Source organism: Lathamus discolor, chromosome 1 (assembly GCF_037157495.1).
Source record: "Lathamus discolor isolate bLatDis1 chromosome 1, bLatDis1.hap1, whole genome shotgun sequence".
In the NCBI taxonomy this organism is placed as follows: Eukaryota; Metazoa; Chordata; class Aves; order Psittaciformes; family Psittacidae; genus Lathamus; species Lathamus discolor.
In genome coordinates this window covers 45,561,625-45,588,353 of record NC_088884.1, presented here as the reverse complement: position 1 = coordinate 45,588,353, position 26,729 = coordinate 45,561,625, and the positions used below count along the sequence as shown (strand labels likewise).

The following is a 26,729-nucleotide window of genomic DNA, read 5'->3' as shown; positions in this document are numbered from 1 at the left end:
ATCAGCATGAACCTATAGTCTTGAAACAGAGATTAATTACACCCCTGAATATAATTGTTCAGTTACCACTGAACACAGACAGGTTTTTATCTTTCCATAAAAGACTGATTGTATCTACCTCATCAATATGTGCTAGCTCAGGCACAGGAACTAAACAGCATTACAGCTTCTAGACTTGTGTCACAGTCTTTGAGCAGCTGAGCTTTGTGCTTGTTTGTGTAGCCACAATCCCTATCAGCTAGTAGATTACGAAATGAATTTATGGTGATTCTGAAAAGTCAAAAAATAAAAACATTATTTGCAAACAGAGCTCTTTTCAAACTCTTTGAGTACTATACACAATAAATTCTCCTACGCCTTCAAAGTTTAACTGAAATTACAAAAATATAAAACTTAAAAGATATGAAATTTCAGGGAAATTTCAGTGCTTCATATACCCATATACCTTGCAAATAGAACTTTTTTCATAATAATTAGATGCTATCTATAAGCACAATTGTAAAATACATGAATGTGCTAATATATATACACTGTTAACTTTGACCACTGATTATTACTTACCCCGCAAATTCTGAAGGCTGCTTTATGTATTCAAAATAATCCCAAAATACATTAAAAAATCTCTATATGCTAGACATACTTCTGCTAACTGGTTGAAAAACATTATTGGGGCAGAATATTAATTTACACCACTAATAGTATTCCACGTACACAGGAAATATTCTGTAGATATGAAAATGGCAATATAAGGACAATAGACAATCTAATTCAAATATGAGTAAAATAACCTCTAGATCTGTGATGATGTCACTGAGTTCTGTTTCTGCAGTGATGCAAGAAGTCAGTGGAAAATACAGGTTTGATTCACTTGACTCGCTCACTTTAGCCTTGAGAGATGCCATTTTTCTTCGTGCCTTTTCCTCTTCACAGAGTTCCCCACAGTTACATTGAGATGAAGAAACTTCTACAGCATCAGCAGGCAGAATGTTTAGAATACCAAGAACCTCTTCAGAAAGTTTGTTCTCATCAGATTGTGTCCAAGCCACCAAATCAGCTTCAGTTTGTTTGCTAATTTCACATGTAGCTATTCCTGTGAAACCACAGGAAGGAACTAACTCTTGGATAGCCATTTGGTCCTGACTTTGAAGACTGCTGTCATTATTTAGGGGGTTTTCATTGATTGCTTTACATTTAATTTCACTTTCCACTGGCCTGTAGTTTGCCTTTTCCAACCTCTGGCTTTTGAGGTTTGCTTTTCCTCGACTCTGATATGCTCTCCAGTGTTTCTTCAATTTTCTGTTCCTCTCATGAGCACCGTTAGTGTTGATGTTTGAGGAGTCAATTCCATAAACTTTTAAGTTATATTGCATGGACAAAAATGAGCTCAGGTAGCCTTTTCCAGAACCTATATCAATCACCTAGACAACAGTAGGGAGAAGGAGAGAAGAAAAAATTAAAATAAAATTTGATGTATTAATGAGCAACAAGACACACTTCAATCAAATGCAAAATAATCCCCTAAGAATTTAAACATATATGTAATAGCTACCTTATTAGAATCATCCCTCCTAGTATACTTAGTTATTTTGCTTTGTTGGTCCACCTTCTGACTTTAAAACACAGAACTTAACTGATTTGCTCCATAAAACAGACACTTCAGTGATTAAGCAATGCACATGTCCTGACTCTTTTGTACATTTTTTGACACAGAACTTCCTTCTGCAAAAGAAAATAACCATAAACTACCACCACCACCACCTGCCCTTGTTAAAGTGGGTCAGGAAATAGAGTTAGCAAAGAAAACGGTCACAGTGTTTAGCTTCAGGCTCCTAACTCCCATACTGAGCATCCTACTACCACTCCGTGTACAGAAATAAACATCTGCAGATTCAGTGCCTAAATTAATCACTTCAGATGTGACCTAAAGACAGGTGATATTGATACCCTCTTTTATGTCAGAATGTTTCTTTCTACTGCTAATCATTTTCTGTGAAAACTATTCATATAGTTTTGGTTAACATGAGGACGCTTTTGTAATAAAACAAGGGGCTCATATGTCACATGTGCTTTCTACTGCTTGTTCTGGAGGAAGGAGTGAACAGAGGGGATAACTAGCTGCCAGTTTAGTTTGTCTCATGGCTGATAGCACGTGCTAGTTCAGTGATTGATATGACAAGTAAGGAAAACAAACAAGACTAACCTGAGACCTTTAAGAACATAATCACAGCTTTATATCATGTGTGGTTTAATTTGTAAAAAATATATAACAAAATATTTTACAAGAATGGGCAGGGACTTTTCTCTAAGGAAAGAAAATGATAATGTTCACTTCTGTTCAGGCATCTCCCAAAAATTATATTGACTAGATATAATGACTTCTTTGTAAATTTTCCTGAAAGTGTTTGATTCAAGAACATCTATGCCTTGTTCTTGGTCTATCACACATTCATAAGAAAGCTTACACTAATATTTGTAAGTCTAAATAACAGCAAACACTACATGGATTCATCTTAAATGCAACTGCATAGTTTTTTACCAGGTAAGAAAACACTGTGAGGCAATACTCTTACTGAAATGATTTATTCCTTTTTCTAAGAAAGTTAAAGATTTTTATGCCCATGAAATTAGAAAGAAAGAGCTGAAGCAATGTCACTAAAAACTATGTAAAACACTGGAGAATACACACTATTAGGCAAAAATTGTTTACCCAGGGTACACATGGCTTTCTCATCTGCACTCATCATGCAATATTGCTGCGTATTTGTCATCTAGGTATGCTACAATCTTCAAGTTTCTTGTACAAAATCATTACAGAAGTGGATTTACTGAAATAGAATTGATACAATCTAAGCATACTTTTTGAAAATGTCATTTATTTCTCACATTTATCACCAACATTCTCCTAGACTATTTAAAAGTGGAGGAAAGAGAAGTGTTCAAGGAATAATTTTTCCCATTTTATGTAACAGATAAAACTATTGTGCAGAATATGCACACCTCCAATTCTACAAGGTTTTGAAATATTTCTGTGAAAGGCTGCACTTGGACATACACTTGGCCACAATTCAGCTAGTGAATTATTCCTAACTCCTACGTGTGACCTCTAGTGGTTGTAAAGACAAACTGCTCTTCGGGTAAGGCTTTTTTCAGTTGTTCCAAAAGGAAACAGTAATACATTGTTAAATTAGCACTGGGAGAGTGGTTTTAAAGCAAAAGGAAAGTTTGACTAAAAATAAGCAGGCAGTGATCTTGTGCTAAACAAATAGACCACATTAAATTAATCCCCACTTTACCTTCCCTTGATTACATAAGGAAAGGTAATCAGCAACACACTGCCTATCTGCCAAGCACAAACTTTTAAAATGAAATTTCCATGATATAATGAACGCCAAAGGTCTTGTCCATGGTGAGTTGGGTACTATGCCTAAACAAAGTTTCTGGAACAGAGCAATCAAGAACTCAGTTTCCAGGAGCATTTCATCATTTCCCAGCAGCAAACGACAAATTTAATGGATGCTGAATGCAGAACTATATCATACTTAACATTACACATTGCAACTCAGCTGCACATGCTGAAAAATCCAAGGAAAACTTTCACAAATACGTTAAAGAAAACAAATGTGCATTGAAGCAAAGAGGAACCATCACAGGTTTATTTTCATAGTTTAATCAAGAACTTCTTTATAAAAGTTCCATTTGCATGATAGGAAAGAAACGGGCAGTAAACATTTGAAAAAAACCTTTCCTTTAATGTTTTAACTCAAACCAATAACCTAGAGGTGATTACAGTAGCAATAAATTTTTTGCTTTCATTCTCATTTTACTATTTCTTATACTACATTATAAAATACCACAAGAGAGCAATATCCTCTACCACCCATTATATATCATGGGTACGAAGGTGAAATGAAGGGCATTTTTCAAGCTGTCAGTGATCTGTAATATCTGAAAGAAACACCCTAAGGATATGCGGTGTTGTAAAACATGTGTTGTGCTTTCATAGCTCTAGATTTTTTAATTAAATGCTGCATATATTTTGTTTTGTGAGAAGGATAAAAAAAAAATCAATAAGGAAAAAAACTCTCCTAAAACTTTACAATTCCTGTATTTTTTTAAGTTGAAAGGTAACCAAAACAAAAGGAGTTGCTTTTTAATAACTGAGGAGGCTTTTCTTTCTTTCTTTTTTTTTTTTTTTTAATGTAACTGGAAAGCTCTTTTCATATATTAGGGATTTGTAACTTTGCACAAATAAATTTTGTTACAGTGTAGTATGACTAAGACGGAAAAAAGTTAATATAGAGCAGTCAGCATTTCATATACATTGATATATTGCAATAATATTTTTCATTAAATGTTACCTTAAAAAAAAAACAACCCCACACCAGTATACAATCCTTTGTATAAAGATACTCCAAGCCATTAGATAAAAGCTCATAATCACTGGATGAAATTGCAGCATATTGACAGATTCTTAATAATGATTGGTTTGAGATTTTATTAGTAACCAGCTACATTGGGACTTAGGTTAGGTCATTAAGGCAACTCTACTTTTTTATCTCTGAACATAGGTTTTCTTTTCCTTTCATTCCTGATCTCACAGGAACTATTTAAAATCTAAATGAAAATACTATATGAAACACCACCTTCCAGCGAATGCAGACATTTAATATTGCATTATAAGCAAATGACACTCTCCTACAGTTTTTTCAGTATATGAAAGTCTTCAACACTTGAACAACTAATGCTTGCCTGAAGCAGAAGGCATGCAAGGCAAAAAAAAACCCGCTAGAGATAGAATAAATTACTTTTACAAATCTGCTGCTACTGTATCTCTGTTCTTTACAGAGTACACACACATTATGGCCGTTCAGGCACCCACACTTGTCACCATCACTGGCTTTTGAAAGAGCTGACGGAGAGACAGCCTTGCATTGCTGCAAGCAGTCGCAGATGCTCACAAACTGATTGCATCTCATGCAGTAATATTTGGCTTTAGTTGCAGCTCTCTATTGACTTTGTAATCAGTTGTAAGGAGAAGACTGCCTAAAACTTTGCCTTCGTTAGTCATTCCTCACAAAACAGATGGTCAGGATTCAGAGTTTTATCTATGTATCCACAGGCCTAACCCAAACATATAAAGTGTACTGCACCACTTCTGTTATCTAAATTAAACTTAGTCTGAGCCAAATACCCTCCTAATCAAAGTTCAGCTTCAGCAGCTCAGAGATGAAGTCAGGCTTTGGGGCCTGCCCTTCAGTCTACAGTAGCAGTAGCAGCAACCTGGGACACTGCAGTTAACCTCTACCTTTGACTGAACAGAGCACGGCCATGTACTCTGGCAGTATGACTGACCACGCCATTGATTTCTAGCTATCTCTCTGGTGCAGCGATGAGGCACGCCAACTAGCACTTTCCTATTACAAACACCAGGCACAAAATAGGGAACAAGATGTACAGAGGCTACGGTAATAGGGTTTGTTAAGCATAGAGAAAAGAAGGCTTGGAAGAGACCTTAACGCCATGTTCAGTATTTAAAGAATAGCTACAAAGAAAATGGGGACTCCCGTTTTACAAGGAGTCACATGGAAAAGACAATGGGTAATGGGCACAAGTTACTCCTGGGGAGATTCCAACCGGACACAAGAGGAAAATTTTTCACAAAGAGAACACTCATCCATTAGAATAATCTCTCCACGGAAGTGGTAGATTCCCCAACACTGGATACTTTTAAGATCTGGCTGGACAGAGCGCTGGATCATCTAGGTCATGCTTTGCCTAGAAAGGTTGGATCAGATGAATCTTGAGGTCCCTTACAACCTGGTACTCTGTGATTCCATGATTCTATGAATACAGACTTGGCCTGCGCAACTGCAGCGGCCTCTCCTTCCTTGCCCACATCCAATGTATTAATTTTAAACTATACTCAGACATATTTGCTTCAGAAAAAAGAAGTTACAGAGGGAATATGCTCAGCATAAAATCTGGGTAGATATTTTATTAATCTTTGGTTTTAACAAAATACAGTTTGTTCTCCACAAATCTTTGTGGGAATGAACATTAGGCTTGAGGAAATTAGTCTCCATTTATGCCTACAGCTCCTTGCACAGAAAGCAAGCGCAGCTCGGGTATAAAAAGAAATGAAATGCAATGTCCAGAGCCATCCACAGTTTAAAGGGAGGGTGAAGCTACGTTAACCAGTTACTAGCATTATAGAGATTAAAATTATTAAACCAACTCAGCTTAAATAAATGATTAAAAAATTCATCTTACCTCAACAAAATTCTAAGACATGGAATCCAACAGAAAGTTTAATATCACAAGAGCTTATGGAAAAATTACATCTACGTAAACTGAGGAAATGGTATTGTTCTTTTGTTTAATGGAATGTGAAATACAGTACTCAGAAAGTCAAGAATCGTTGTGCTGCTTGCATATCGTTAATAGATCAATAAGTAAACATCTACAAGGTTTTAATGCAACAGTGATCTACACACTGTGGTGTCACAATTACATGTAAAAAAACCCCTAAGAACCAAAACCAGGATAAGTTAGCTACAATCAAATTTGAGAAAGGAAACCTGCAATTCTTCACCATCTAAGGATGAACTTGCCATCTGATGTATGAAACAGCCAATTCACTGAGTAACTGCTGGGTGATAATGGTGTTAGGCGTCCAGATCTCACCCATGTTCTACCAAATGTACATCACGCATACTCTGCTGCATAAATCTCTGTTTAATCTCGTCTCAAATGTAAAAAAGTCATAACTAAATTCATAAGTGATAGATTTCAATTCATGTTAAGTAAAGATGAACAGCATTAAACAATAGGAAACAATTAAACTCTCTGTGCCAGAACAAGGCTGTACCCATTCATAGCAAAAAGAAGTACAATTTTTAGCTGTTCAACAGATAGAGGATGATTAAAATTTCTTAATTTTTTTTCATGTGTCATAAAATGATTATGACTCATTGAAAGGCAGCTCCTTCAAAACAATGTTTGTAAACAGAACGATCCTTCTCCTTGGCCCTAAAGGCTCTTCTTTAGCTGCCATTATTTACAGGCAAAATAAGAGCAGTGAAAGAATATCAAAATGATGATTTCAAACACAGTAAGGAGAACAATTCGGAAAGTACAGTTACATATAGTAAGAAATGCTTTCTTACCTGCTTTATGTCACAATAATTTGCTATGTTGACTACCAGCTCTGACATCACCTGCACTTCGTGTGATTTTTTATTATTCATAAACTCATCAGTTTTGATACCTGTATCAGATTAATAAATACACATTAACATAACCCATACTAAAAAAGATTTGTGATCAATCAGAAAAAATACCAGCCTAAAAATACGCTATAGTATTTTCCTATTTTAAGGATAGCATTTTTTAATTAAAAACTCACTGAATTGTTACAAGGCTAAATTTCTGATTTACATACTCTAAAACTCAGTACTGTTACTGTAGTTTTTAAAAGATGCAGCATATCAAGCATCTGACCAGATATTAGACAATAGCTACTTCTATAAAACTGTACTATTACTTCCTGCTAACTAAAAAAATATTTATTTCTGTGTTGTTCATCACACCTACCTTTACATAAATGAAATATAAGAGCAGGGACAATTGACAATCACATGGTATGGAGTGTTAATTCTGCAGATTTGCTCACAATATCAAGTGGGAGACATCTTCAGTGAAAGTTGAATGATGCTCAGGAAATTCAAAGGAAGATGCACTTCTATTTTATTTACCCTGTGGATTGGTTGTAGAACTGTTATATCTTTATGGTAGAAAATCACTAATTTCAGTGTTGCTGGAGGATGTGTTAATGAGCTGGAATCAATCTCTACCATAGATTTATTGCTTGTGAAGAATACCAAGCACCCACTTGTTAATCTCTACATCTCTACAAGCAAAGATGGATCTCAGAAGTCACTCCCTTGGGAGAAACCCACACATTTCTCACAGGGGACCAACACTACAGTACACTTGGCTCTAGTAAATTGATGGAAATTTTTGTAAGTCTGAGTGATGGCAGAAGAAACTGAACCATTACTGATGAGCACGCTCCTAGAAAACAAGACTTTTCTACATGACTAGGCAGATTAATGTACTTTCCCATTCTAGGTTTTTGCACAGTATGTGTTTATCTGTCCAGAAACTGATCATTAGGCAAAAACTATGTTCAGTCCTTGATCAGATCATGCTGGGAACAGAGCCAGGAGTGTTACTTCTTTAAAAGAGAGTGGGGAATTGAACTGAGCTCATGAGAAACCTAGTGTTTTCTCTATTTTTCCCAAAGCCCACAGGATCTCTCTATTTCTTAAACATCTGTTATTTTATAATAAACTGTTATGACAATACTTAAAATCTAACATAGACTCTTATGAACTGACAAAGGAAAATATAGACTAATACTTTGAAACAAAATATACAGCAGAAACAAGTGTTTGTAATTTCACTGAAGATTCTGCTTAACGTTAAAACTGTGAAGATCAGTGTCCTAAAAAACTCTTAATTTGTAAGCATTTGAAATGAAAGGGAAAGAAGACAGGGAAAAATTTAAAAGAAAGAAAAAAGGTCTTTTTTTGTTGATATTTGAACATTTTTGTGTCTGGATAGTCTCATCATCAGGAGCAGCAGAATGGGAACAGGAAGAAACAGATATTTAAGTTCTTGGCAGAAATAAAAGTTGTTTGCTGTCCGAAGCAGCACTGTCACTTTGAACTATCATCACATATTGCACCTTTTACTCTTTGCTATAGCATGAACTCAAAAGACTCAGTTGGGCAATGCTGTGTGAAGTACCATTTCAGAGAGCATCTACACCAAATTAAGTATTTCAAACAGATAAGAAATCCAGAAATCCAGAAACAAAAAACAGCTTAAAGAAGCTGAGGTTCCAGGCAGAAAATTCATAGTTTGCTTATATCTACAAATATAAAGGTTTAATCAGTTTAGCTACTGAAGTTTCTAAGCCGTTTTTAGACTTCTTCTACTACTTTCACAGAATGAACACTCTGTTTATATTTTAGCTCAAGGAAAATTACACTGCAGAAAATTATGGATTTTCAATCAATTTTATTGTTGATGCATTTTCTGCAAAATTCTGATAGCTTTTTTTTTTTTACATTTTTTTAAAAACAGACATATTACAATCTAATAGAAAACTGAATGTGGTGACAGTTTTATATTGCCAACTGCAAATTTGAAAAAATATGTATACTGCTTTTAAACAAACTGTGTAAATTCATTCTGCTCTTGCAAAATTACTTTCTTGAAACAAATAATTATGCTTCAGATTTCCTTATTATATGTACAACTAATGCAAGCAGAACAAACACTAACTTCAAAACCCGCCAGAAATGTAGAGATCCATCTCTTTTTGTGATGAAAAAAGAAAGGGGGGTTTGAATCCTTCAAGGAAGTACCCTGGATATAAGACCGGAACAGAAAGCGCAATGTTACTAATGTTCACACTGAAATCTGGTTATTCCCATTGTGAACCCCTAGCACTGGTAGCTGTTTTCCATTTGAAAAACTGCTTCAACTCTATAATGCCATTTACAACTATGTCTCTAGTTGTGAAACTGAACAAACTGAGGAGAGACTGTCTTACACAGGGCTAATGAAGATCTTCCTAGGATCTCCCATGGCAGAGTGCCAGGGTTTTATACCCCAGCTACTTATGTAAATTCAGATACACCAGAGAAAAACAGAAATTCAGAGTCCACACCAGACAACACCACCTATACAGAAGCTTACTATGACTTAATTTCATAAGCCAGAGTGAGGGACTAAGATAACCACACACTAAAAAAAAACCACCACTGAAGCAGAGTGATATTCCAGCACATGCAATTTAAATACAGATTCATTAACAGTTATGGCATGACTACTACTTTGGCCATAAACACATTGCAAAGGTAGAGAGCACTTTTAAACCAATACTCTAGCAACCCTAACTTCCTGTATCAATGTGAATCCTGTAACTAGAGAAATGCTCCTGGCTGGCCTCTTCCCCTTGGGCCATGCTCTTTTGGACCCCATGCACTCAGTGCAAGCAAACCGATGGTTCAGTAAGAACAACAGTGTCCTTTGTTAAGAAGCAATGGAGAAAGTCCTTTAGACTCACAACCCCATTCTGAGTAGCTGTGTCCACAATATGCTTAAGATGTTTGTGTTTACCCATTATTCCAAGGGAGGACAGCACTATGTCTGCATTAAGACGGTGAGGAAATTAGAGAACTATGCAAGTACACAAACTGTGGGAATAGGCCCATAAGATGCTTGTCTTAGAACAAGAAAATGTATTAAAAACATCTGAAGCATAAATGGAATTATCCTGCTGCATGCTTTTCAGAATATGAGCAAGGCCATCGTAAAGTTGACAGTTTTCTCAGACTTACACGTCTCTTGACTTGCAAGCTTTGGTATGTCAGGAAATTAATATATTTTCTGAAATACAGAACTAAATCCAAAATATCTAAAATAGTTTAAAGTTAAAAGATCACAACTTTCATTTGGAAATTTGCATGTTATGAATCCATAATTTGGTATTTTGCTTCTGCCAAATGTTTACCAGGAACTTCAATCAAGTTAATTTAACTGATACTTACTGCCAAGTCAACACAAAGGTTTTGAATTATAATACCATTGCATACATTTGGAAGACATTTTATTTTCTCTATGAAGTAGAACTTAGAATTACTGCATCACAAACCCAGGCCCTAGCTACTCAAATGAGCAGCACTCCTGCAACACACAGAAGAAAATATTGAGCAACTGCCTTATTCCTGATGCTCAATTCTGCATGACAACAAGATGAAAGAATCTTTCGAGTTTTGTCTAAGAAAGATAATACAGGTATGAACTCAGGTATGCATATAACAAGGTAAACTAGAGAATTATGGAAGATTAAGCAGAATGCAGGGAATGAGAGCATAATAAAAATGAAAAGGTAAAAAGCAAGCAGAAGAAAAGAAGCACACAGCTGTTAAATAAGAAAAAAGGGCTTCAGATGAACAAACTGCAGAAAGAAGCTAGCAAGTAAGATCAATCCACAATAAACCATTAAAATTATCATTAAAACTGGCATTTTAGTATTTCTGAAAAAATGAAAAACTAGGGAGCCAACCACAGAAAATGGTAAAACTGGAAAGAAAAAACATAAGAAATGTCAGTGTTTTAATGCATTATAGGGATAAAACACACTACAAGGCAGAAAGCTGCCAGTCCACCTCTGAAAAACTAATGAGAAAACTGAAAGACAGTGACAGATCTACAAAGACTGAAGACTCCCTGAAGAACACATTTTCAGTGAAAGTGACAACAGCCCAAGTAAGTAAAAATGCCAACTTATCATATACAAAAAATATAATCAGGAGTAAGCCTTCCAGTATCTAACTTGATGCCAACTTGAGAGTGTTTTAATTCAATTTCTTTAACTAAAGAAAATTAAATTACTCCAGTTTTATGACATATAACTGGTATCGGTCCAAAATATACAGAATGAATAACTTTTTTTTTTTTTTTTGAGTCATCAAACACTTATTGGGATGGCCCAATAAACACCAAATAAACACCAAAACACATATTTAACATAAAACAAAAGAAAACCCACTTGCCAGATTTTACAGTGAGAATTTCTCAAAACACAAGAACAGCAATCATAATTCCTGCTGCTCAGGCAGATGACAAACAAAAGGAATGAACAAGGTATCTCAAATAATGGTGTGTCTGCTTGTCTATCTCAACTCCTTTAAAACTGAACCTCAGGAAGGGTCTATAGGTACTGAATGCTGTGACCCTTCTGCTCAAATTTTAGCATAAGAATCCATTTTCTAAACAAAGGCAATGAATAAACTTATTAGGAACAAACGAAAAGTTAAGCATGTAGGGAAGACAAAAAAAAAAAACCCAACAACAAAAAAAAAAAAACCAAACCAAACAAACCACCCAAACCCAAAACTCAGCAGGTCCTATACTGAATAAGTAAAAATGTAAGTACAGATGTAAATGTACCTGTTGTTCCTTGACTGCCTCCTCTCAGTGCTTCAAGTACGTCTTCTAACGGGGTACACACTCCAAGGTTGGACAAAGAACAACACTTAGCAGCCAGGGCAAACAAATGTACATTGATAAGCTTCTCTGAGTTTTCACAAAACACATTGGAAAATGTGTCATCATCTGTACAGAAAAGGAAATAGGTCTGTAAACATTGCTGAACATCTTCTGTAACAGTGCTGACAAAAAACTACAAGCAGGAAATACTTAGTATCAGTCAGAAGTAACCATTTATTTTGCTTCCATAAGTGGGAAAACTCAGCTGTGTTCCACCTTCAGATCCAAGGTCAAATTTTGTTCTTAGCTGAACCAGTGTAAATGTTGAAAAAATCTACTATTTTTAACAGAGCAACTTCAGTATAATCAACAAGAGAACTCAGTCGACACTATCGCTTGTCTTTTGTTTACAAACTTGCTCATAATACATTTCCTCCTCATCACCAACTGACAATATATGCTACTAGATTGCTTAAGAAATGCAGCTGTTCAATATATTAAATATTTTGATTTATAATCATTACATACTTTCCAAGCTGCTTTGTAACTGGTGATTCTGTTGGGAGAATTAAATAAATTGATTTTTATTACCGATCAGGTGTAAGCAAAAGTTAGATTCCAATGAATATTTTGTTTAACTCATGATTAAATGCTTCAATTTAGTATTACTTAGTTCTTAGCGTCTGAAATGTACATTTATTTCTAAGTGAAACATATTGGTACGAATCATTTATTAATTCTGAATTTGTTTTCTATTGTCTAATTCCTATCTACTGTGGCTAAAACTATTTGTGAATTCCACATGCTTTTGCTAATAATTTCTGAATATCTGTAATTCTTTTCAAAGATATAAAAATTAACCAGTCCAGCAAACAAACTGTTACAAAGATTTAGAAAATGTCTCCTGGCTTGCCTTTTGTCTCATGAGTAGATGTTGAGCAAGTACATACCTAGCACAAGGTAGCTTTCCCAAATCTGGCCTACCTACCTGCATGACAACAGATACAACTGTTTTGATTGACCTCACCTCTAATGCTTTTAATTTTCTTGCATGACCACAATTAAAGGTCATGCGTATTATTAGAACTTACTAAAACCAGTCCCAACAGTGTCAACACATTTGTTTTCATTGTACTACATGACAAAGGCATGAGACCAGCAAACAAACTTTGAACTTAAAAAAGAATACTAAGCTATGACCAGAATCAATATTATTTCAGCGTCTGCATAGTGCTTGTTACTTTACTTCTACTACAAAATAAAAAAAGAAAGAAACTTTTTTCTATAAACAATTTATCTGAATTTCTGAACAACTGGTAACTTTGAATTAGTGAACCTTCATGAAAGAAAAAGGTGTAAAATGATACTAGAGAACATAAATAAAGACGAACGCTAAACCAGAATAAAGACTGCAGATTTTAGGGAGAAGTGGTAATTTTGCTTTCCTATGTCTCTGTAAGATATGTTACAGAAAGAGAAAAAATTAGATGTGTGTGTTTTGAAATGACTGAAAAAAAGCAAATTTCCTGACTGAATGACTGAAAAAAAGCAAAGACAATACCTTCATGTCAAGCAAATAATGGAAGAAACCAACAGGATAAGAAAAATGCTTTTGGACATTGTATGGAATTGTTTGGATCTGGGGGAGTGGGAGATGTTTGTGGAGTGTTTGTTTTGCACTTTTTTCCTCAAAAATTTTCAACAACCGTAAAATGAGGTGAATATCTACACAGAGTACTTTTGCTTTCTGATGGGTAAATGTTATGCAAGTTCTTACAAGAAAATGTCACAACTTGAGTAACTGCTTGTTCCAGAGTTCAGGGGTTCCAGGTGAGAGAAAATGAGAGACAAATAGAGAACACTCAACTAGTTTATTAATATAGGAAAATACAGAGAATCTAACAGATACAGTAAAGGATATTTCTGAAGAGTGTATATCTTACCAACCCCAAGGACCCTATGAAGACAATCAGGAAATCAGTGAGTCTCTGCCTCCCCCACATCGCATGAGGCTCAGGCTTTTATACTGACAAGAATGCACACTCATTCTGATACAGGGGGCCAGCCTATGTTGGAAGAAATGGCCAGCAATATCCGGAAAGGTCTCCAAGAGTTGAGACTTTTCCGGGGAGTTCTAAAGCGGAACTTTCCGGGTAGGAAGCAAAACTGGACTTTCTGGGGAGCAGCCAACGCAGGACTCTCCAGGGAGGAGCCAAAGCAGACAACCAGTACTTTTCTATCTTTGTGATTTTCACCACAGACCATTATCTGTTGTCCCTGATACTGCTGAATAAGAAAATTTCAGTTAATTTTTAAGGGAGATTCACTCATTTGTTTTATGTTAGATTTTTTATGAATGAACAGCATTTCAGAAAACTTATAGACTCACTGTTGGAAATAACCATCATGGGAATTACATATACTAACTTGCTACAGTATAAAAAGAAAACTATGGTCAACCACACACGTACCCATCTTACATCAAACAACCTTGCTGATATGGAAACCCATTAAGCCTATGCCCTTGAAGAAATGTATCTTTACTTTTGCTATCTAACTTTCAAACAGCTCACGAAGATCAACAGCATAAACAAATATTCTGCGGATTTAAAGTTCACAAGATTTAGCAACCCAATCTTGCTTTCACCTTACTGCCTGCTGATTCCACTATATCACAAAAATACAACTTATCTTGAAACTTCATAATTTTCCTAAGTTAAAGACTGATTACTGAAATTTGGACTTGTCTGCTTCTTTGTCAGAACTCTTGAAAACCTTATAAAGCCCCCACTTGTCTGCTTTCACTTTCTCAGCACCTGCCAGATTGGGTCGGGCTTTGAGCAACCTGGTCTAGTGGAAGGTGTCCCTGCCCATGGCAGGCGGGTTGGAACTACATGAGCTTTAAGGTCCCTTCCAACCCAAACCAGTCAATTATTTGGGTTGACATAACATATATTAACTTTTCTTATAAACCTCACTTAAATGAAACTAAATTTAGCAATACTTACGTTCTACAACTTCCATGAATTCAGTTATCTGATGGAAGAACATAAACAGAACTAATAGGATCTCATGCATAATCACTAGTATATCATCTGCAATACCACTCCTATCAAATACAAATTGTTGTCCCAGCTTGCCAACTAAAAGGAAAGAAAAACCCAACTATATTAAGGTATCTGAAGCATGACTTCAAGCAGTTTGTGGACTACATGATACTTATGAATACTAAAAAGGTTAGTTTTCTCAAAATATTTCTACTTTGGTTGCTCAGAAGATGAAATCTAGTATTTCTTTTAACCAGTCAGTCCCTACATTTGCAAATAAATCTTCAGAGGAAAGAAACATATGCCAAAAAAATTGGAATTACAAACAGTAATTTACAGTAAAATACGAAAATACTTAAACCACAGATTTTTCTGTGCCTGTGTCCAATTTACAGCAATGACATGATAAACAACATGCAATATGGCAAACGTCAGCTTTCTGATGTATAAAAATATAAAAGTTTTTCTACCTAAAAATGGATCTGAAGTTTTTCTATGGGGTCCAACTGAAAAAAAGGGTTCCACCCTTTATATGGTCATTATAATGAAATATCATCTGATGAGTATCTGAAAATATTCTTTAAAACTAGTTTACAGAACACACAATGTTCCATAGCATGATTATCTTCTTGCATGTAATACTGTACAACAGAATTATAATTTCTTGCTTGCTAGCTTCTAAAACTACAATTCAGCATGTATTTGTCATAGTAACATAAAATATCATGCAGAGTAACAGTTTTGTGCCAATCTGCAATAATGTTACTTTTTAGTTTGCAGAGAATGTATGAGTATTAACTGACAACTTCACATTTTCACATCAATTCTGTCAAACATAGCTTATGTTTCCTTATAATTTAATTTGGGATCTGTAATAGAACAGATTCTAGAAAACTCGTCATAATAGTTTGGGGATTGTGAATGTATAAATCTGAAACTTCTCAAACTCTTAGGAAGCAAAGTGTTTACCATGTGAAATCAAAATGTCATTTACCACATATATGGAGTAAGCTCTTTGGGGTACATTACCACAGTGTCATTTGGGCATGCAAAACAAATCTATGCTCATAGCCACACTCCAAAAAAAGGTAGTTCTATGAATGATAGCATGTTACAAGAGCCTTTTAGTACCCATTTCAAGGTAAACATAAATAACAAACATTTATGTATCTGATAATTCTGAAGCACAGCCACACATACAGTTGTTATTTAAAAGAAATATAAGGAAAAGTCACTCTGTGTTGGGTTTCAAGATCTCTAATGCTTGGCTTCTGATCTCTGATGTTATTAAGTTGTACTGATGCACTCAAATAATGATAGTAAATTTCTCAATCCTATTTTTAATACAGGCTAACAAGCATTCGTTTTCACATACAGGTGTTAGTGGTTATATTCACTAAAAAAATCATATTGTACTATGATGTACTTTCATCATATGACTGGGTGGACAGATACCATGCAGTCAAACAACTCAGGAATGAATTCCCAAATCAGCAAGCACATGCCCATTCATTTACAGTGCCTCCAATTTTGTCATAATACTGAGGGAACTTGGAGATTGTCTCAAAACCTTCTGAATGTTAAACAATACATAATAGTTTTGAGGCTAGGAAAAGAGAGCAATTTTGTCCTTTTTTTTTTTTTTTTTCAATAATCAGAAATAACTCCTGCAGAAACCAACAAAGAAATGTTATATACTGGTCACAACATGAAAGTTTCATACCTTTCTAAAACATGCACTTAATTTTAAAGATACATAAATCATGTCTTTTTTTTTCCAGTAATTTCTGTATCAGACTCTGCAACATGCATTTTGAATACAGATCATTAAATTATTTTCCAATTTTAAAAATCTGCAGAACAATGCTTTGCCTTCCCAGTTGTCTTCCTGCTCTACCGGCCACTACTTCAGTGTCTGAATAATTCCATGTGCTTTCCCATAGAAACAGGTAAAATCAGGGTAATTTTCCTTCAGTGTTTTATTTTTTAATGCCTTCATCTAGTAAATAGTTTTGCAACCAGCCTCTATTTACATTTAATTTTATGTCCCGTTGCTCTGAATCAGTTCTAGTTCTGACACTCCCTGTCAAACACATTAGTAGTTTTTCCCCACTGCTTCCCAACACTTTTGCTTGCTGACTGAAACACTGTCTTGTTTCCATCTGGCTCTCAAAAGTTAATTCATACTCCAGTATCTTTTTCATGCACAAATAAACTGTTTTGGGGTTTTTCTTTTTTTTTTTTTTTTTTCCCCAGATAACTCAACCCTCTAAAAATGAGTCTTACAGTTAATATTTTGAAGGTCTTCAGATACAAGAGAGAAACCTTGTAAGTGATGTAGCAATTCACAGTTCCTCAATCTCTTTCCAAATCCAAATCATTATCTTAGCCTGTCTTCTATGCCAAAAAGTGCACAGCTCCGCATGTTGCTTTCTGTGGACCCTTCTCTTGCACTCAACGTGCTTTCCTGTCTCACATGTCATTTAACGCAGCATTTCACAGCGAATGCTGCATGAGAGCTATCTCTGCTCTATAAGCTTTGGCATGATACAGGTTTTTCTCAGCTAAGTGCTTTGTCAGAGATTTTACTACATTAGTTCTGAAACGGATCTCTTTGCCTGGGCCCAGTCCCCGCAAATATCATTCCTTTCAGATGCTTTATCTTCATTTCTGTGCCCTGCCTGAAAGTGTTCTAGTGGTATGCTTCCCTTCTGCTTGAACTGCAGTAAATTCAGTCACAGTTTCATAGCTGGCTTCCTCTGCACTTACTTGAAAATTACTAGAAATATGAAGTGCTTCTTAAATTGGTCTTGTCAGAAATAAAACTGCTTTCTCTCTTCCTCTGCCAGACACTCAGTATTACAGATAAGCAGCGTTTAAGCCTTTTCCAGCTGTCCTCCACATTTCCAGAGCCTCAACAGTTGAAGGACTTTTAACTGTTACATCTTTGCACCCATGTGGAGGGTTTTTTGTGGGGGTTCATTTTATATCTGTTCTTCAGAAATTGGTCACAGCAAAGGAAGCCTGACAGGAGATTCATTTCTGAATGAACAAGATGAACAACTGCCACTACCGACAGCTCCTAAAGAGCAACTCCTCCCAACACAGATAGACCGTATCTGTTCCAAATACACCCCTTTACCCTGGAAAAGGGTACGACAATTTAGCAGTGCTTGCGAGAGCACTGTCACCAAGGGGCAGAAGCAGCTTCGTCACACGGTGTAGTAATGGATCCGCATGAAGGTGGCCGCAAGAAGGCAGAGGGCAGAAAAAATCAGAGCAGCTCGCCAGGGTGGTGTTTATTCAAGCTGGAAAAACAGCTTGTAACACGGGAGGTCCGAAAGCGATGGCAAGGCGGGCATGAGGCACGTCACCACGAGGCGGGTACGGCGGCGCTGCCACCGAGCGCTCTGCGGGCGGCCCCAGCAGCACCCGCGCAGCACCAGCCCTCTCTGCCCCCCCCCAGCTCCGCGGGCCGCGGCACCCCCCCGACCAACTCCGCCGCGACCGCCACCCGGCCGCGCCCCGGAACGGGCCCCTCCCTCTGGGCCCGCGATTCCGAGCCCTGGCCCCTCCCCTCCCCGCCCCGACTCACCCCACCGCGCCGCCGCGGCGCCGGAGGCCTCCGCCAGGGGGCGCCGCAGCGCCTCGAGCACGGCGCCGGGGAGCTGCGCTACCAGGCGGTCCCACAGCCCGCGCGTGTAGAACTCCACGGTGTGGGCGCGGCACAGCGGCAGCGCGCGTGCCAGGAAGCGCGACACGCGCCGCAGTGCACCCTCCGCCGCCGCCGGCGACGGCTGGGGCGGCAGCGCGAAGGCCGGCCGCGACATGGGGCATGCGCTCGGCTCGCCGGGGCTGCCGCTACGCAGGCGGCTGAATCGAGGACCGAGTGGCTTGGGCGGCGGCGCCCTTCCGTGACGCCATCTCGTTGCGCGGCGCCCGGAGAGCGATGGAGGCGGCGCGGCGTGGGGGCCCGGCGGCTGAAAATGCTGGTGCCGCGGCTCGAGGGCCCCGTCGCAAGCGGGTTTGGAGGCCTGCCCTGATGCGCAGTGTCGTGGGAAGTGTCCAGGAGGGTGAGTCTGGGGACGGGGGAGCCGCCGCGACTGGCCCCCCGCGGGTCAGAGGTGCTGTCGCGGTGGGAGAGACGGCGCCGCGGGAGGCTCGGCACTGGCCGGAGCCGCCGGTCGCAGCCCTAGGCGTCCCGCCGTGCCTAGCTGGCTCGACCGTGGCGGACCGGAGCGGGGCCGGTGGCTGCAAAGCTGGCCGGGACGTCCAGTGTGAGTTGCGTATTTCAGATAGAAGCATATGTGGCAAAAGGTTCCGATTGTTGGACGGTAGTTGTGCAAGTGTAGAAAACGAGTAGGAAACACAGCATTGGCTTTTGCAGCACTTTCCTGAAATGTCAACGTTGGAGAAAGAATCAAAAGTAGTGACTGGGCTGATCTGGACTTGCTGCCTTTGGAAACGTTTTTAAATGAGTATTGTAGAAGTCAGTAGCTCTTAAGACTAATGTAATAAAAATAAGATATTAACATATGTAATAAAAATAAGATATTAACATATTAGCATGTTTGACTTCAACGTCATTATACAATGATTGAGACTGAAACAGACATTGTCTGATGTTTCCTTTCAGGCTAAACCATTCTATGATGTAGCATACTTTTGAAGTGTAGAAGAGCTGTTCCTGGACAGGTGTAGAAAGAAAGTAGTAACAATCAAAATACTGTTTGTATGGAAAGATATAATGGGTTATTAATTCAGTGTTATACAGTGATTTAGAGGCGGGGTTTTTTTCCTGTGGCATTGCAGCTGCAGACTACTGAAGCATCTGGTGTTGCTATTGTCAGTGTCTTCTTCAGATTATCTTTAGGAATCTATGTTGATATTGCTTATGAAGCTGTAAGAAGAGAGAAGTGAAATGTTAACGCATCTTTTCACTAGGTTCAAAAAGCATTGCTGAAGGTATACCATGTTGAGTGTGCATTAAGAAGTATGTTTACCGTGGCATGTTCTCTCAAGGGTTTTAGGCAATAATTTTCAGTAAATTTGTACAAGCTGCAATGCTACAGTAGGAGACAGGTTTGTAACTGGATTTTCTTGAATTTTTGACTGGTCCTTATTAAAATTAGCACAAGTAGTGTGTTTCCCTGGTTTTGTAAAGTAAATGGATTGAAATGGTCCTGACAATAATTGAATGTTTTGATACCACTTTAGTGAAGCAGTATTTCACTCTCTTTTTCTTATGTTTTTAGGACGAGGATTTGCATTTCGGAGAAAACAAAAGATCGAAAGACAATACAGGAAATTACTGAGAAAGGGAAAGAAGGTTCATTCACAACAGGATGATCAATTTACTGATACTTATCCAGAGCACTTGAAGCATCTTTACCTAGCTGAGGAAGAAATGCTCAAGAAACTGCGGCGCAGGGCTCCAGATAATTCACTTTTATCAGAAGAAAAACTTAATGAAGCAGTAGAGTAAGTTTTTTAAACATGTCTCTTAAGAACAAGTAATTGTTTCCATTATTTAAGAAATATTTTAGATCTCACACTTTACATGAACTTCAGTATAGTGATTTGCTTAAAATGCCATTAGGTCTTAAATATTTTTCTTATTTGTTAGAAAATTTGAACCTACAGCTTTGTTGTGTTTGCATCAGAATCAGAAAGCAATATGGATGACGTTTAGTTCCCAGAAAGTTACCACTGTACTTTAAAGACAAGGTTCAGCCCAAGAGCAATAAATGTTTGACTAATTTGTTACCATATCTACAAAGATGAGAGCCTGCTTTTCAGGTGTAGTGTGCTTTTGCGTTTGCAGAATTTTCCTTTGAACTGATTCTGAGTATTTTAAAATTAATGTCACTTTTCAGAAAGGTTGTTCCCAGTTTGATAAATTGTCTTCTTTATACTGCACTGTTTTTTCTGCTGGAATGAGCAATATTTTGTGCAGTTACCCTTTCATGGTATGGCTAATTTTTGGGGAATATAACTATGAACTTAAAAAAAAAGAAAGGAGGATTTAGTAGAATGTTAAGGCAGTAAAGTGCTGTTTATCGAAGTAATAATTTTAAACAGAAATGTCATTATAGCTTGCCATTGGTGAGGAGTTTTTTGGGAGTTATTTGTTTGGCTTTTAATTTACTTATAATAACTGAGAAAAGCCAAATGGAGCTTCTCACTTATGATCTAACAAATTTCATACAACTTAAACCTTTTTTTCCCTGTGTAACAGTAATTCCCCCTGAAATGTTGGTTAGGTATGTCAGTAAAATAAAAAGTGTAGTCACTCAGGTCTGACATTGCCTTGGCAGTGTTTTAAAACAACATTCAAGTACTGTGACTGAGTTAGTGCTTTTTCATCCTCAGTACAAGGAGTGTCCTAAGTCTTTGAATTCCAAGGTGTATCTATAGCTAAACTTTCCTGAGAACAGCAGTCAGGAGAGTAGGTAAAGGCAGTCAGATCTAAGCCCACCAGGGAGAGAAAGGTAGAGTTTTTGTCTGGAATAGGCAGTTAATTCGTGGGGGTGTCTGAAATAGGCCTGATGTTTTTCTTTAAACCAGTGGGGGGTTAATTTTGCTTAAACTATGGTCATTATGGTTGTAAACCAGAATTAGTATTTTTTTCATGCATGTGACTGCTAATCGTTGAGGTGGTGTGGTGCGTAGAGACTTAGACTTCAGTGTTCTATGGGAATATAAAGTAAGACTGGTTAGGTAATTCTATTTTTAGCACACACTGTTACATTAAGTGGGTTGGTACTTGAGACGATGAAATGTCATTACACAGTATTGCCACAAGATGGAGATGAGACTAAGGCAAAGATTTTTTGTTTTTTCTCTGAAAGAGTGGTACTTCTAAATGAAAGTATGGACAAATACCTTCTCTTCCCTTTGTGATTGTCTGTCTGAAATCTCCTAGATGACAATGGCGACTTCTCAGATTTTTTAGTGTAGTAGGGTCATCAAAAACTTGCTTTGTGAGCAGTTCTTAAGTACCTAACAAGGCATGTACTTTTCAAGTGTGAAATGTCTTTGCTACCACACTGTTTATGTAATGGCTGTGTTGTGAATCAGAAGAAAAAATGATTTGGGACTAAATAACAAGAAAAATCCACTCAAAGTAGTGTGTCAGTAAATGCCAGACAAACAAAATTGGTTTTCTTGAACTGTTTTATTTGGTGAAAGGTAACTGGCAGTTTTTTAATACTGAAACTTGGAGGGAATGATATTTTAGTTCTAATTTCAGAGCGTTAAGGGCAATATTAATGCCATCTCCTTCCAGAAGAAACTTTTAGGAAAGCATTGCAAGGAGGCATTTTCTCCTTGCCATGTTAGCCTGATTTCTCTGGCATGCAGCCTGCTAACAACTGGCTGTCCTCGTATCTCTGCAGGTGCCTCCATGTGTTAGAACTATAAAGATATAATATGTTCTAAGCTAGTGCATTCAGTTTTTCTAGCTCTGAAGAGCTTGTATGATAGAGGAAGAAAATTTTTAGACGCTCCTTAAACTTCATGGAGCATCATCCGTGTGAAGATGCAGCAGGTAAGGGATATGGGTCCCTAAAAGTTGTATGTAGTCCAGTCTTTGGTATACTTGGCATTGAAGAAGTTTCGTTTCCTGTCTTTTCATGCGAACTGCTCGTTACATGACTTGTAATGGTGTTGGGCATCATGTAAGAGTGGTGTAAATAGGTATCCCATCAGTGTGGAAGGATGGGCCTTCTGAAACCTGTATTTCTAATAAACTTCCCCAAATACATACAAAATCATGGAAGAGTGTGCTCTGATTCTGTAGTGGCTATGGGATACATGGTTATGTGTACTCGGTGATAGTCTGTACTTGAAGTAAATGACTCTTTCTTACAGGTCGGTTACGACTGAAGGGAAATGTAAGAAGAAAACATCTAATCAGAAGGCAAAAGAAGAGTATGAGAAAATAAAGGCTGAGCGTGCTAGAAAGAAAGAGGTAAATCTTAAACAGATATATTTCTTGATTGTAAACAAAGACTAGATTACCATTTCTACCATTTTGGGTCCATCTGGACCCAAATAGGGCCATAGGAGAGGAACACAGATACTGGTATTCTTTTAGTCTTTTTCAACTTGACAGTAATATTCAGGCATGCAGGTCTTCAAAGTTATCATTGGTTTTGTTCTTACTATTTTCATCTTGCAATTGCCATTAGCAGGATTTTGTTATGTCAGTTGGTACATCAAGAAAACTTTAGAGCTTCATCTGCATAGCCCAGTGAATTATACTAGACTTTTTAAATATTGTAGAAGGGGAAGTAATAACAAGACTATCATCTTGTGATGAAAAACGAAATATCCATCCCATTTCTTAAGGTGTTATCATAATGCAGGCTTCATTTTACCTTTTTATGTTCTTTGACCAACAGCAAAACTATTAAATGTAATGGTATCCATTGCCAAAATCTCATTTGTCCCCTCATTCTAATTTAGTGGGACTTATTATTATAGGGCGTATCTTAACATCGTTGACTAGTCAGTTGAGTTACTCATTTGAGGCATCCTTACTTAAATAGTTTTGTTCTTTGCCAGTACACTGCTTGTTGCACTGTAAAATGGCCCACAGTGTAACATCATAGAAGTTGTGTAACTCACTGCTAACCAACTAAATTTCAGTAACTAGTTTAAATATTATAGAAATATATAGCTGGATAAAACATGTTATTTCTTCAGTTTAGCTGATTGAAAACTAGTGTAATTCTGTGCCAACTGGTCCGTGATCCTGGGTGAGTTAACGTGGTTGTTTAGCTGAGAGTTGCTGTTTTGAATATCAGATGCAGATCATGCTAAAACAAATTCATTTTATGACGAGGTTATTTAGAGGAAATGGGAATAAACAAAAACCCAGCAAGACTGCAGTGAATTTTCTTTGAGCAGCACATAAGAGTTATCTGAGGAGAGGTGTTAGCATTTTTTGTCTTTTCAAGATATTTAGGCAAAACAAACGGTAGCCAAGGGCCACAGTAACAGTAATCATTTATGGGGAATACTGTGTGATGTTCACATACTTTCCCCTCACATACGTTAGCAAAACGTTAGCAAATACGGATTTGCTGTTAACGTATTTTGGGAAAAGAAATAAGCTTAAGGGTACAACTTTTAGCCTCCACACTATATAAAACCCCTAGGATTTAGTAAAGATCAGAATGTAAGTAACAACCACCTAAGGAAGATGAATGTTCTTGCTTTGAGTAAGCATTTGGTTGGTAGCTTAATTGGATGTGGTTTACAATAGTGTGCTGAACAGCAGTAAAATTATTAGATGGGATGTGAATTGTAGGTAAATTAGAGTTGGTGCTACTCTGGTTTAAAAAAAAAAAAGGAATCAATTATATTTATCATCATTACAGGAAAATAACTGAAGTGTGCTGAATGGAGAGATGTTATCTGCAATTTTGTTGTTTTGTTTTTTTTCCCTGTAGCCTCCTAGATTTCTATTTAGAAATATTTTCTTGGGTTATTTCTAGTTAATTTTATGTTCTACATCATGGAGCATTCTTACTAATTTTTGTACATAACAGAAGCTACTATGCCATGGAAAACAAAAACATAATTGATAAATTATCATTTATTTGGATAATTGATAAATTGTCATCTATTTGAGCATTCTGCAGAAACACATGCCTTTGTGGTTCAGCAGCTATTGCATTTCAAAGAATAACCTTTATGAGAAGAAATAATCTAAATGATATGAAGCAGCCAGCCCTTCAGTTTGATTTGTGAGGTCTTGCATATTTTGGTAGAGGGCATGATATATGTGAAGGAAGCTAGTTAAGTTGCTTGTTGTAAATGTTTGCCCAAATTACTTGGTAAAATTAGAACACTATAGAAGGGGGCATAAGCTGTTTGATAAAAACCTGAACATATTACCGTGGTGATTATCCATGTAGTCTAAGTGCTTCCATTAGTGTTTTGTTTGCATATGTGCTGTCCCCTCAACATGGAAAGTTTGTACAGTTGAAAATTTGGTTATCTCCTGCCCCACCTTGTATCTCTCAGTTAAGACAGGAGTCTGTGTTGCTCTGAAGAGGACAGGTCACTAACAGTTTGGTCTTTATCAGGTTGCCCTAGATAATGCTTCTTGTGATGCTGTTGTAGTATCACAGACTTGCCCAACTTCTACCTCCAGATACGTCCCATATCCTATCTGCCAGTCCCATGCAGATGTGTTCAGTATCCTAGCACATCTGGATTGGCAAGACATTTACATGGGGTTCACTAAATGGCTTTTTTTTTTTTTTCTTTCTTGCACTCCAGAGGAGAAAGTAGGAAATTTTTCCACTTTGTCCTTTAAAGAGAAAAGTCAAGGAGCTCATTTCGCAGAAATGAGGTGGAATGGATTTTAGCAACAAACCTTATCATAGGATGTGCTACTGAGGAAAACTTGGCTCTTCTCATTAAACTTTAGGCAATATAATGTTTTGTTGCAGTATGTGCTGGAAGAGCATCCTGGTTAACCCTTTAAGATTAATGGTGTTTCTAGTGTCAGTACAATACATAATTGCCAGTATCTTTACAAAAATAGGTCTTGTTTATAGATAGCTTCATAGTTATATGAACTATGTAATGCATGTAATTATTTCCTAATCTTATTTATTTATTTAATTTTAGGAAGCAGAAAAAATGAGACAACGAAGAGAAGCAGCCCAGCGTTTGTACAAGCAGAAGAAAATGGAAGCTTATAAAATATTGAGTAAGAAAACAAAAAGAGGACAGCCAAATCTAAACTTACAAGTGGAGTTTCTTCTTCAGAAAATACAACAAAATGCATAAACCTTTGCACACATCTTAATTGCAGGTTTTGAGTTACCTGTGAACACTTTATTAAATTACTTTTAATAAATGATATCTTTACTTCTGTATGACTTTTGCTGTTGGTTTGTTTTATCTCATCACTCCAACATTGGAGGATATTCATAGTGAAAATAGGTATTCTGTGCTGAGAGAGAGAGAGAGATTTGGTACCTTGAAAATAAATGGTCTATTTCTAAATTTAAATTCTGTTAGCTAAGTAATATCCTGAATTCCAAATCATTAGAGCCTAGGACCATTTGAACATGAATTTGCATAGTGTAAAGCATTTGTTTTCTAGCTCTAACACTTCCTGCAATTGTGATTACTAAAGTTACGCTTACTTGAGAGGAGTGAAATGATAAATACAACATAATTGATACCTCGTGAACTGCCAAGGCTTAGAGTATGTTTTGTGTGCTGTTGAATAGGGTGTGGCATATGAAAGCAAAGAACATAAATTATACTCAGAGGGCTATTATTAATTATTCTCCTAGACTTAACATATACTTTGTGCTTGGTGATATATCTTTAGTCTTTTTATTCCATGTTCTTGGTGATAGTTAACATGAAACAGTTTTTCTGAAGAGGCACTGAAAATGCCTCCCTCCCCAGTGCTTCAGATAACCTGATCAAGCAGAGTGCACTGAAGTACCTGGTCTTGGGCCAGCATTGCTAGTTTCAAGGAGGAGGAGAAGTTTCTGTCATTTTTCCCCATCACTTTCCCTCTTTCATAGGTTTATTTGATTTGGAGATAAAAAGGCATTGTGGCTGAGCCTTGCTTCTCAC

At 37.2% G+C, this 26,729-nt stretch overlaps 2 protein-coding genes across 4 annotated transcripts in view; one reads left to right on the top strand and one right to left on the bottom strand.

Annotated features, from left to right (window-relative positions):
• METTL25 (methyltransferase like 25) overlaps nt 1–19,009 on the bottom strand; it is a 59,703-nt gene extending 40,694 nt beyond the window's left edge. For 2 of the 3 annotated variants that reach the window (XR_010610609.1, XM_065669638.1), the window contains exons 1-4: nt 18,709–19,009; nt 12,028–12,192; nt 7,167–7,267; nt 789–1,418 (exon numbers count right to left, since the gene is read on the bottom strand). Coding sequence is in view for 2 of the 3 variants with exons in the window: in XM_065669638.1 (XP_065525710.1) it covers nt 789–1,418; nt 7,167–7,267; nt 12,028–12,192; nt 18,709–18,943 (1,131 nt within the window). In the remaining variant the exon portion in view is untranslated. The remainder of the gene's footprint in view (nt 1–788; nt 1,419–7,166; nt 7,268–12,027; nt 12,193–18,708) is intronic. The other variant, XM_065669646.1, reaches the window with a different exon arrangement.
• Nucleotides 18,799–26,011, top strand: CCDC59 (coiled-coil domain containing 59). Its single transcript, XM_065669666.1, has 4 exons — nt 18,799–19,186; nt 20,369–20,594; nt 22,986–23,085; nt 25,761–26,011. Exons 1-4 carry the CDS (start codon nt 19,063–19,065, stop codon nt 25,920–25,922), a joined length of 612 nt encoding a protein of 203 aa, XP_065525738.1. The 5' UTR covers nt 18,799–19,062; the 3' UTR covers nt 25,923–26,011.
• The last annotated feature ends 718 nt before the right edge of the window (nt 26,012–26,729 follow it).

Excerpts from the sequence above, each read along its gene's own strand:
- CCDC59 (XM_065669666.1), top strand. The coding sequence starts at position 19,063 with ATGGAGGCGGCGCGGCGTGGGGGCCCGGCGGCTGAAAATGCTGGTGCC. Across the intron at positions 20,595-22,985 it reads AAACTTAATGAAGCAGTAGA|GTCGGTTACGACTGAAGGGA; the intron begins GTAAGTTTTTTA and ends TCTTTCTTACAG. Across the intron at positions 23,086-25,760 it reads AGCGTGCTAGAAAGAAAGAG|GAAGCAGAAAAAATGAGACA; the intron begins GTAAATCTTAAA and ends ATTTAATTTTAG.